The following is a 12,164-nucleotide window of genomic DNA, read 5'->3' on the forward strand; positions in this document are numbered from 1 at the left end:
AGTTGAAGCGAGTGAAGAAGTTATAAAAGGGAAAACGTAGCCTTTGTCATTAACAGTTAACAGTTCAGAGCATATACACGAAGGGACATAAAGTTTATTACAAGTTATAATACAAGGGAAAGCACAAAGGTAGCAGATGAAGAAGAATTGATTAGTCTTCAGCAGGAACGACTTTTCCATCCACCACTTCATTGTTCAGCGACACCATGCTGAGATCCAGGTCAGGGAACAGGCAAGCAAATTGTTCCCGCGCAGCTTCGAATCCAGCAGCCAGAATTTGAGCGGAGTTCAGCTTGAGTTCTTCAATTTGCTTCTGAAGTTCCTCAATCCGCTTCTTGAGGTCTTCGGTTTGCTCTTTCAGCTCTTTATTCTGTTGCTCCAGCTCTTCAACCTGTTTCTTGAGTTGTTCATTGATCTCTTGAGCCTGGAGAAGGTCTTCAGTAACCTTTTTGGATTCCGCTTGCGCTTGGGCCAGTTCAGCAACTGCCTTTCCTTTCTCTTCGTTGGCTTTGGCAAGATCAGCTATGGCGTCGTCCCTCGCCTTTTCCACCTGCCCAAGGAGGGTCTCTCGGTCAGCTGACCTTTTCTCTAGTTTTTGCACCTTGACGGCGTCAGCCTTCATGAGAGCCTCCAGGTCAACCACTCTGACGCGAAGGGGCACAATCTTGCTCTCCAGTTCAACCTTCTCTTGAGCAAGTTGATGCACCTTGTGGCGAAGGTCAGCGGCCTCCTTGCGCGCCAGCCTGAGCTCGGTGTTCATGGCATCCTCCACTCGGGAGTGTTCGATTTCTGCGAGCGTCAGGTTGAAAGACAACTTCTCCACCTCGACCCTCATAGTGCTGTTTTCGGTTTTGAGGTTGAAGAGGTCGTCTTGGAGCCTCCTGGGTGAGCTCTCCACAGCTCTGGTTATGATCGCTGGGATATCTTCTGCTATGGTCTTCAACTTGGCAGTTAGAGGCTCCCACATCCTTGTGACCTCCAAAGGGAGGTTTGCTGCTTGTAGAGGCACCAGGTGAGCCTGTTGTTGGTTCTCGTCGCCACCTTCCTTAGCAGGTTCTTCAGTAGGCGCTTCCTGGCGTGGCGACGGAATCGGGGATTCGGTGATCAGAATCGGAGAGGTATGAGCAACCTCATCCCCGATTGGAGCAGCTTCTGCAGCTGAGGCGTTTGAAGGGGGACCCCCTCCAGCTGACACATATGGTGTAGAGGCGCTTGGGGGGTCCTCCATGAAGTTTGGCTCTTGGGCCTCAACTGCAGGTGGCGCAGTGGCCAGTGGGACCGCTTGGACTGGTGAGGCAGGAGCCCGTGGGGGTGGCGATGATGGAGGAGGAGCAGGCGTCGATGGAGGTGTTGAGGTTGGAAGAGGGGGTGGAGCAGGCGGTGAAGAAGGTGCCACCCTCTTCCTCTTTGAGACCAAACCATCTTCGGTGGCCTCGTCATCTTCTTCCTCTTCCTCGTGGATCACCTGAGGGGCTTTCCTTTTAGGTCTCTTGAGGACCAATTTCTTGCGTTGGGCAGGTTCCTTGGGAGGTGATCGCCCTTGGACGATGGCTGTCTCCACCACCGAGTTGGGCACCGTTTGAAAACCTGTCGCCAACCCGTGGTTTCGGGCGAGCGCCTTCAGTTCAGCGAGCATGCCTTTGCCCAACATGTTATCTGCATGGAACGAAAATGCATGGGTTAACTCAAGGAAAAAATAAGTGCATAAGGTAGTACACAGCAAAGCAGATGATATGTGCAGGAAAGATAAAACCAAAGTCTTGCGCATAACGCACAAGACGCCCAGAAACAGCTAAACAGAAGCAGTATTAAAACAACAGTTTTTGATGTTCTAACCTATTCGAATTTCTAGCTGGTCTTCGTAAAATTCGAAGCAGATCAAGGTGGTGGTAAGGAAAGTAATGTTGGCGTCCGCCACCCTTTTCCAGAAGAGACAGAGATCTCTGTCCAATGCTCCCATGCTGTCAGGACTTCTGGGTCTCCTGAAACAGCTCTTGGACTCTTTCTTCCCCTTGTCCACCCAGTACAAGGGCAAGCCGTCTAGAAGGGAGGCGTCCTTGTCATTAGCGCGCACTTGGACGAACTTCCCCTTCCAGTCCTTGTAGGATTGCTGGAAGATAGCAAAGATGGACCTCCCAGCAATCGCGTTCAAGCTAACCCACAGGCGGTCTCCTGGGTGCTTGGCTTCAAAGAGAAACAGGAATACATCCACGGATGCGGGCAACCCCAGGTGGTCGCACATCACTTGAAAAGCTCGAACAAACGCCCAACTGTTGGGGTGAAGCTGGGCGGCGGCAATGTTGAGCTCGGTAAGGAGTTCCCTCTCGAATCGGGTGAAAGGGAACTTGAGCTTCACCTTCTTGAATAAGGTCGTGTAGACGAAGCAGAAGGGCCCGTCGGCGCTCACCTTGTCATCGGCACAAACAGGCAGATCGGGGGGGCAAGGCAGCACCATCATCTTCTCGTCGTGCTCCTTGTGAAATGATTGATGAGGCTCATCCCCCTTAGTCAGCCGCAAAACTGCTCCCGCAGTGTTCACAGAGGATGTCTCCCTCAGAAGGGTCGAGTTGGCCCAGGGATACAAGGTTTTGAAGTCTGGCAGGGGAACGGGGGCTCCTCCGGCGGTAGGTGGAGTCGCCTGGGCCAGGACAGGACGGGAAGACGCAGGCCTCTCAGCCTGGGAAGATGAAGCGCCACGAACTCGTGGTGGATCGTGTGCTTGTGAAGGGGGGTTTCTTGATGAAGGAGGAGGATTCGGGGTGATCTTTGTGCGAGTCATGGTTGCAGCTGCAAGGGAAGAAGAAAAGGAAAAATGATCAGGGGTTACAGAGGCTGACTCGATCATAGAAGGAAGGTGAAAAACGAACGAATGTAGGTTCGTTGCGACGATTGACGAAGCCCTAAGTTACGCAGAAGGAGAAATGGAAAAGCAACCCACAGCGTATGCACCAGGCAGTTACAGGATGATGCGAATCGGTTAAAATGCAAGGAAAACCAGCAGAAGAAGGAAAGTAGGTACCTTTTGATGATCAGGAAAACGATGAAGGTTGATGGTGATTCAGAATGCTGGAGAGCGCTGAGAGTTTTCCGCAGAAGAAAGTTAGAGCGTTCGTGAATGCGAGGGAAAGTGATGGAACAGTGTTGAGTGAAAATGGGTTTAAGGGTTTTTTCGAAATGGGTTTAGGAAGCGCAAACGGCAGCTGAAGAGAGCCGTTGATGAAGCCACGTGTCGAGCGATGAGTGAGGGGTTTGGTGAAGCGTCAGAAAAGCAGAAGGTACAACCGATTGGAATTCTGCTTCAGTGCCACGTAGACCGGTGTTGACGTGACTCTTTCAGTCTTTTCGCTAGACAAGTCTTCGCTTAAGACTGGGGGGCTTGTGTACCGCCCTGGTAGTCGGGAGTGATGACGTGGCATCCTGCTACAGTATAGGCGTGTTGGCAAGGCGCCAGGCTGGCAGAAGGGAAGGAAGTCGGGGGGCTCGTGAAGCCGCCAGTTATTAAGTTGGCGTGTTCCGATCTCCAGCATATCAGAATAGGCGATCACCGGGTTAAATACGAAGTCGCCAGATGTGAACTCGGGCGACCAAGCAGTTGGAGATCGCCGGAGAAAGCACATCGCCGAAGATGAAGGAGAAGCAAATTATGAAGGCGGCCGGCGAGACCACAGGGAAGGTGTATGAGGACACCCTAACTCGCCAACTCCAGTAGAGATCGCACTCCCAAGTTAGCTATGCACTGGGCAGTACCATGCATAAGTAACTTAGCCAAAATGAGAGTAGAAGCAGCGCCAAGTCAAGGAGGCTCCAGATGATGGCACGTGTACGACTGGATGCGAGCCACGTGTCCAGGTCTGTAACTGCCAGGAGAGAGAAAACAACCAGGTATATAAGAGTTCTCAACAAACTTTCTGAGGTACGCATATTCAGTTTATACTCTTTACGCTTGCGAGTTGTAGAGCGGACTGTGAGAGAGGATTTGCACGGTTCTTGTTCTCTTAGTATTTGGTGATTCGGTCACTGACTTGGGCGTTGGAGTGCGATCGGCCGCAGCGGCGCCGCTCTGTTTCTTTGCAGGTTCTTGAGGTGGATCTCGAAGAGGAACGGAGGTGTGAAGCGGTGCGCACGTCGATCCTTTGACGAGGCAGTTTCCAGCGTTCCGGTCAACAGGCAGGATCAAGCATGATAGATGGGAGTTCATCACAATGGGTTGACAATGCCATAGTCTAATTTGGTGTCAAAAACAGAAGATAATTATAATGCAGATTTAAGAATCTAACAGTTGTACCAACAAGTGCTTTGCTGGAGCAACATCCAAAATTTAAAATTGTTAAAGGAATTCTCCTTTATCATGACAATATTTATATTCCTTGTCAATCCCCTCTTAAGCAAATCCTTTTGGTGGAATTTCATGCCACACCAATGATCGGTCACGTTAGAATACATAGAACTTATGGGAATTTGAACGACAAATTCATTTGTTAAAGGTTGTGTTGTGTGTCAACAAATCAAGTCGCCTACACAACTACCATATGAATTATTACAACCAATTCCCCCTCCTCCCAGTATACTCTAGGAAGATATAAATGGGATGTAATCCTTACTTTATAAATCAATTTTATAGGATTGAATTATATATAAGACAACTTATTAAAAAGAACTCACTTACTAAAAAGGTGAATTTTCTTAAATAAGTACCATCATATTTGACATAACATCGTCCATACTCTAAAATACTTTTAAACTGATCATTTAATAATACAATTAATATATATGATAATAACATTCGAATCATAGAAAACTAATTTTTGAATGAATGAAATAGTAACACTAATATAATAATTTTATCTTATTGTTATTAGTGCATAATATATTTAATGATATCGAATTTATTATATATATATATTGATTAAATACCATTAGGTTGTCCATCTTATAAATAATAATTAATGACACCAAAATCATATCAATAGTTAAATATTTAGAATTAGATTTTAAAAAATTGAATTATCTTTGATGATAAAGATTTGTCTTTTTTAACTTTTTCCTTCTTATTACCATGTCCATAAGTAATCCAATTTACAGTAATTTTTTTAAATAATAATTAGTGACATGAAGATTCAATACACTAAATATTTAGAATTATATTTTCAAAATTAAACTATTTTTAGTAATGCCGTGACTAATAAACTAATTAATGGCTAACTATCAGCAATACAATTTAGTTGGAAAATACATTCTCAAAATCTACGATTTGGATTCTCCTTTTTAAGATAAATGTTTACAAAATTTATATTAATCCTAACTTATTTCATATTGTGTTAATATAAAATGTATACCTTCTAAAATATATTAAATTATAACCATTTTATCCTCTTTTCATTGATTTTATTTTTAATAAAGATTAGCAAACTTAATATAATATGTAGTTATAATTCAACGACGAAGTTGAAATTACATTATGTTTAGATTGTTTCATGTAATTATTTTCCTTTAATAATTTTCAATAAAATATATATTTTATTATATATTGTTGATTTCACTATTTATTACTTTGATATCTCCCTTATCTCGTGTCTATATCTCTATGTATATATTTATTAAAGAAATAAAATTGCTCATAAAGTAAATAGAGGGGAGATGTTTTTCTTCTCACCCTCAAACACTTATTTTAGGAATAACTTTCTAAAAAGTTAGATATTAGTAACAAACTCATGGGTATTTGTTATTTATTATTACAGATTTTTATTTACATTTTTTTTTTGAAAAAAACAATTTATCAATGAAAAAATAGTAATAATTGAAAAATCATTTATGATTCAATATTATAGATTTATGTTTTTTAATCTATAATTATGAAATTAATTTTTTTTATAAATAATTTTTTTATTTAAATTAAATTTGTTTATAAAGAAAATAATTTCCTTAAACTACTGTTTTATGGTACAACTTATTTAAGTCTGGTTTTTTAAAATGATAAATTATTTATATTAATATTTTATTATTTAACTTTATTTGAATTATAGTTTAAGATTAATTTTTTTATTTGAGTTTATATTTTAAATATTTCTTAAATATATTTTTCTAAAATATATGGATAGATGCATGTATAATAACATTTGTAGATTTGTGAGATTAAATTAAGCATAACCCTACCTACTAAGAATATATTAGAACCAAAAGTATAAGAATATATTAGAACCAAAAGTTATCTTTAATTAGTTAGGTTGATTGAAGGTAATGTGTTAATCATTATTTGATTGTTGTTAAATCATCCGTATATATTTAATTCAATTATCACCTTATATATAAATTGGTTTGGTAAGAATTAGTTTCACCATTAACCAATTTTATTAAAAAGAATCCCAAGTAGCTTCAAAATTATGCATATCAAATTTTGAATGTAATCATGCATGTACTATGTTATAACTCAATCAAGTGTGAATATATTACTTTAGTACTATTTGCGAAAGTTTGTTATACATAATAGTGTATAGCAAGTCATTAAAAGACCATATCTCTAATTTGGATATTCTTTTTCAATGCTTCATGAGTAATCAATTTTTCCTTAAGAGAAACAAGTGTCTGTTTCTCAAGGAATCGATAAAATACTTGAGACATATAATATCAAGGGATGACGTTTGCTTAGATCCTAAGAAAATTTGTGCAATTATTTTTTGAATGACACCTACCACCATTAAACAATTGCCCAAAATTTTATAGCTTACGGGTTTTTATCAAAATTTGTTCAGCATCATGCTTCTATAGTTGCTTCTCTCACTAACCTACTGAATAAATACTCATTTACATGGTCTGAAGAAGCACAACAATCATGTGATCATCTAACATATTATCGTCCCTACTCTAAAATACTTTTAAACTGGTCATTTAATGATACAATTACTATATATAATAATAACATATTAACATTCAAATTATAGAAGAACTAATTTTTATATGAATGAAATAGTGAGACTAATGCAATAATTTTTTCTTTTCTATTGTTATTAGTGCATAATATATTTAATGAAATCAAATTTATTATGTATATATAATGATTAAATATCATCTTTATAAGTTGTCCATGTTATAAATAATAAGTAATGACACAAAAATCACATAAAGAGTCAAATATTTAGAATTAAATTTTGAAAAAGTGAATTATCTTTGATGGTAAAGATTTGCCTCTTTTAACTCTTCCCTTCTTATTACCATGTGAATAAGTAATCCAATTTATAGTATATTTTCAAATAATAATTAGTGACATGAAGATTAGATAAATTGAATATTTAGAATTATATTTTCAAAATTAAGCTATCTTTAGTAATAATTTCCTACTCTTGAACTTATCATAAGTGAGGTATAATTATTACCTTATATATAAATTAGTTTCATATAAATCAATTTATTAAACAGAATCTGAAGAAGGTGGATTTATTTAGATAAATAATATAAAGAGGTAATATATCTTTCCGAATTTCATCCCTACTTATTTAATAATAAAATTAGTATATGTGATAAAAAAATTTTAATGATAGAAGAACTAACTTTCAAACACCGAAACATATAAAATTAGATTTTAAAGATTGAATTATCTTTAATGGAAAATATTTCCCTCTTTTAACTCTTGTCATTAATTACCATATTGATATAATCATTTTAGAATAGATTTACAAATAATATGAAGATGAGATAACCTAAATATTTAAAACTAGATTTTAAAAATTAAAATATCTTTCAGAGTAAAGATTTCCTTCTTTTATCATCATATTATAATTACTCTTTATAAACAATCCATGTTGCAATAGATCTACAGATAACGTTGAAATTTTCCTTTTTCAGACCCTGGTTTCATCTGCCTTTTGTTCAAAAGAGAATTTGGATTTGGAAACCTAGGAAAGACGGTCACTCGTTAGGTAAGGTTTTGGTTTTGTTCTCCTCAGTTTTGTTTGATTAGAGGATGATGTTTTTTTTCCAAAGTTGTCATTTTTGTGTCTTTTTTTATCATGTAAAAAAGGCTTACTTTTAACATTCAGAAGTGAACACTGTTTTTTTTTTTTTTTTTTTTCTTGGTCATATTTGTATATGCTTTTAACATATATGTTTTTTTATTCCATGCAATTATGTGCTATTTTCTTTAAATCCTTGACATGGTGAATGAATTCGGTCTTCTAATGTAAGTTCATTAGAGAATTCAAGAATGAATCACCAAAGATATCATGTTACAACCGAAAGTAGAAGGGGCCGCCACAAATTTGCCCATCAGCACTACCATCATCATGCACAGCCTGTGCAAGTGCAAGACATCAGAGGTCACTCCAACTTTCATGCTCGTAGAGGCAACGTGCATAGAGGTCACTCCAACTTTCATGCTCATAGAGACAACATGCATAATCTTCCTCCTATGGCCTTTCTTCATGAAGTTTCTTCATGCTGTTACCATCTTAGTCATATGCAATTGGACATTAACATGTCATATGAGGCAAGTTTGTTATGTATCGTCTTGTGTATTTTGCTATAAATGTGGATTGGCTATGAGGTCTAAGTGACTATGAAAACTTTAATTTTCTATCTCTTTTGGAATTCCACAACAGGATCTTCTAAGTTTAGGTGGTGAACGGATTGGCAACGTAAAGAGAGGTTTGTCAAAAGAAATTATTGCAAGACAAATGCTTACAAAAAGTTATCTACTACCTAATAACTTGGAGGGGTCAACTTCTGAGGAACAATAATATGATCTTTGCATAATATGTCAGGTATCAAATGCATTATTTTATAGTATGTACTATTAGAAACATGTTTTCCTCTTTCTCCTATTAAATGGAATACTTATGCATGATATGATTTCATAGGATGAATATAAGAACAAAGAGGAGATTGGAATTCTTCAATGTGGACATGAATACCATGCAGATTGTATAAGGAGATGGTTAAAAGAGAAAAATGTATGTCCCCTATGCAAATCAAAAGCATTGGTTGTTGGATAGAAGCGGAAATAAATTCATTGTTCATGCATGCACAATTCTTAGCTCCTTCATATTTTGTTGTGTATGAAGTAGTACATACCAAACATTGGTGTAATACTGAATAAACACATTGTTGTAATAGTTAATACACATCTGGTTACATTGTCGAATTGGACAATAAAACATTTATCAATAAGATGTTCAATACAAATTATTCTTAGTGGATCAACATGGAAGAGGCTTTCACCTTTTTTTTTATAAATTATATATTAGATTTAAATTATGATATAATATTACTTTAAAATATTAACTTCTAAAAAAAGTATTAATATTTAAAAAAATTACGTTTAAAAATATTAGCTTAAACAAACAAATATACAATGATATTAGATTAAACAAATAAATATCTAAGAATATTAGCTTAAACAAACAAATATTTAAGAATATTAACTTAAACAAACAAATATTTAAGAATAATTTTTTTTTTAAAAAGTCATTTGTCTACCCTTTCTATCTGGATATTACTTAAGTCTTATAAGTTTTATAAGGTCTATTTTTTTAAAAAAAATAATTTTGGAATTAGAATTATATAGTATTTTCGGAATTGCATTAGCTTTCCACTTTACTAATAATGTTGGAAGTTATTCTCACTGGATGAATATGGGTGAGGTTTTGACATTTTTTTTTTCATTAAAAATTTATTTTGCATAGTTAAAAATAATTAAGTTTCAATTAGTATTTTGTTTAATAGCATAAAAGAAAAAACTTTAAATTATTGAAAAATTATAATTTTTATATAGACAGAAACCTAAGGTATAAATATTTTTACAAATATAAGGATGGTGAAAAGGTAGGAAAACATTTCTGTTTGAAAGTATGTATAATAAATTAGAACAAATATAACGTGTTTTTGCAGGAAAACTTTTATAAAAAGAAAAGAAAAGATAAGAAAAACACAATAATAGAGGGATAAATTGTTTTAATTAATTCTTTCATAAATATTGCATGTCTAGTTGTCAACTAAGATTTTAGAAATACATATACATAAAACAAATATTAATACTATCATTAACATATTTCAGTGTATGAATTTTTTTTAAGAAGTTTGTTATCATCAGAACTCTAACTTGACCCGTTTTTCTTTTCTTTGCTGATTCCTCTGAATGAAATTTCCCATGTTGCACTAAGTTACTTACCGTCATCGAAATTCTAACTTTATTCATAGACCGTCTTGTTGAGTTAATACCGTCTAGGTATCAACACTAGTCTAAGTATGAAGTAAATAATTCTCAGAGGCGATAATGTAGGACTTTGTAAATACTTCTGCATCAAATCGAAAATACGAATACAAACCAACGATATTGAACGCTCGAAGAACTAGATAGAATACGCAAACCTAACAGAAAAAAATGTGGTAAGTTGAAAAAACGCAAAATTGAAAGCAGAAAACGAGAGTGCAATCAAGAGAAACTAATAGTGTCGTGAAGATTGGTGGCGAAAAATCGAAGGTTGTTGAGAATTTGGGGAAAACTTGATTTCGGGATTTTAAAATGGATAGGGTTAGAGATGCGTTGGTGAATTGTTGAGCAGTTGCGAGCACCAGCGACGACACATGTCCAAGCGACGTGAACGATCGCTCGCTCAGCGTTGAGAGGAGGACGTCGACGACCACGACGACGAAGGCGAGGTTCCAGACCATGTCGAGGACCAACACCGCACAAGAGTACCCGCACTTGCTAAGACGTATCGGAAGCCCCGAGCGAGAGGAGCAATCTCGAACACCGCACCCTAAAACCAACCAATCCAGAACCATACCACTAGGTTCGCAAACTCTCCATACCTCCCGGAATGACCTAGACCCGGTCAAGGAAGAAGAACAAAGAGACACCCATTTACATATGAGATAATCGACGCTCCACTCCCCCTAGTGTGGAAAGGACTGACCATCAAACCTTACGATGGCTTCACCGATCCGGACGAACACCTGAACATCTTCAAAACATAGATGACCTTGTACAAAACTGATAAGGCACTGTGGTGTAAGTTATTCCCCACCACTCTCCAGGAAGGACCCCTCGGCTGGTTCACCAAACTTCCTACAAGTTCCGTGGGAAGCTTCAAAGATCTGACGACGAAATTCATCACGCAATATGCCACCAGCCGACCACATCACACGTCCTCCTTATCCCTCCTCAACGTGAAGCAGGAAAAAGGTGAATCCTTACGAGCATTCATGGACCGATTCAGCAAGGTATGCATGAGCATCAGAAATTTAATGCCCAAGATAGCCATGCATCACCTAGTTGGGGCCATCCAGCCGGGCAAGTTCACAGAAAACTTAATCAAAAGACCGGTCAGAGACATGGATGAACTAAGAACCCGAGCCACAAAGTTCATGCAGATAGAAGAGCATGTCGACTACCACAAAGCATACCAGGCTGAAACCACAAGTAAGGAAAGCAAGAAAGAGAAAGGTAGGGGCAACCGGTTGGAACCGAAGCGGGTTGACCGATTTAAAGAAAATCGCGACCCCCGTTTTAACAGTTACACACCTCTCACCGTCCGAAGAGGAAGGATTCTAGATGAAGCATTACAGGCTGAACTCATCCCAACCCTCAAGTCGTCACAGACCCCACAAAACACTGATACGTCCAAACATTGCTAATACCATCGCAACTACGACCAAACAACTGAAGGATGTCAAACTTTGAAGGACAAAGTCGAAGAACTCGTCCAGGCGGGTCATTTCCAGATATTCCTCAAAATAGATGTTGTGGTACATCGGTCTCCTCAGAGAGACCGACAATCATCTCGAGGCCCGAGAGACTATAACGACCAATTGAGTCGAGGGGATGGACCTCGGCAGGACGACCACCACCCTCGGCAGACCTGACAGCGAAGTGAGAGTTCCAAACGAAACAATCGGACCAGGTGCCGAGTGCGGAAAGTCATCAATACCATATCAGGCTCAATATCACTCGGCGTACCAGACGAAGATGTCAACTCAATAGCCGGGGGCTTTGGAGGAGGAGGATATTCTAACTCCGCGAGGAAAAAACATCTTCGAACCATTCAGTTAGCCCATGTTAAATGTCGCCAAACTAGACCCAGAATACCCCCAATAACATTCACCGATGATGATTTTACAGCCATTGACGTCGCTCAAGACGACCACAAGGTAATAACCTGACAAGTTCGCAA

The 12,164-nt window shown here is 37.9% G+C and overlaps 1 protein-coding gene across 1 annotated transcript; it reads left to right on the forward strand.

Moving 5' to 3' along the window:
* The first annotated feature begins 10,968 nt into the window (after positions 1 to 10,968).
* On the forward strand, positions 10,969 to 11,628 carry LOC137829183 (uncharacterized). Its single transcript, XM_068635979.1, has one exon. The coding sequence runs from the start codon at positions 10,969 to 10,971 to the stop codon at positions 11,626 to 11,628; it is 660 nt and encodes a 219-aa protein (XP_068492080.1).
* The last annotated feature ends 536 nt before the right edge of the window (positions 11,629 to 12,164 follow it).

The sequence above is a fragment of the Phaseolus vulgaris genome, chromosome 7, assembly GCF_000499845.2.
Source record: "Phaseolus vulgaris cultivar G19833 chromosome 7, P. vulgaris v2.0, whole genome shotgun sequence".
Lineage (NCBI taxonomy): Eukaryota > Viridiplantae > Streptophyta > Magnoliopsida > Fabales > Fabaceae > Phaseolus > Phaseolus vulgaris.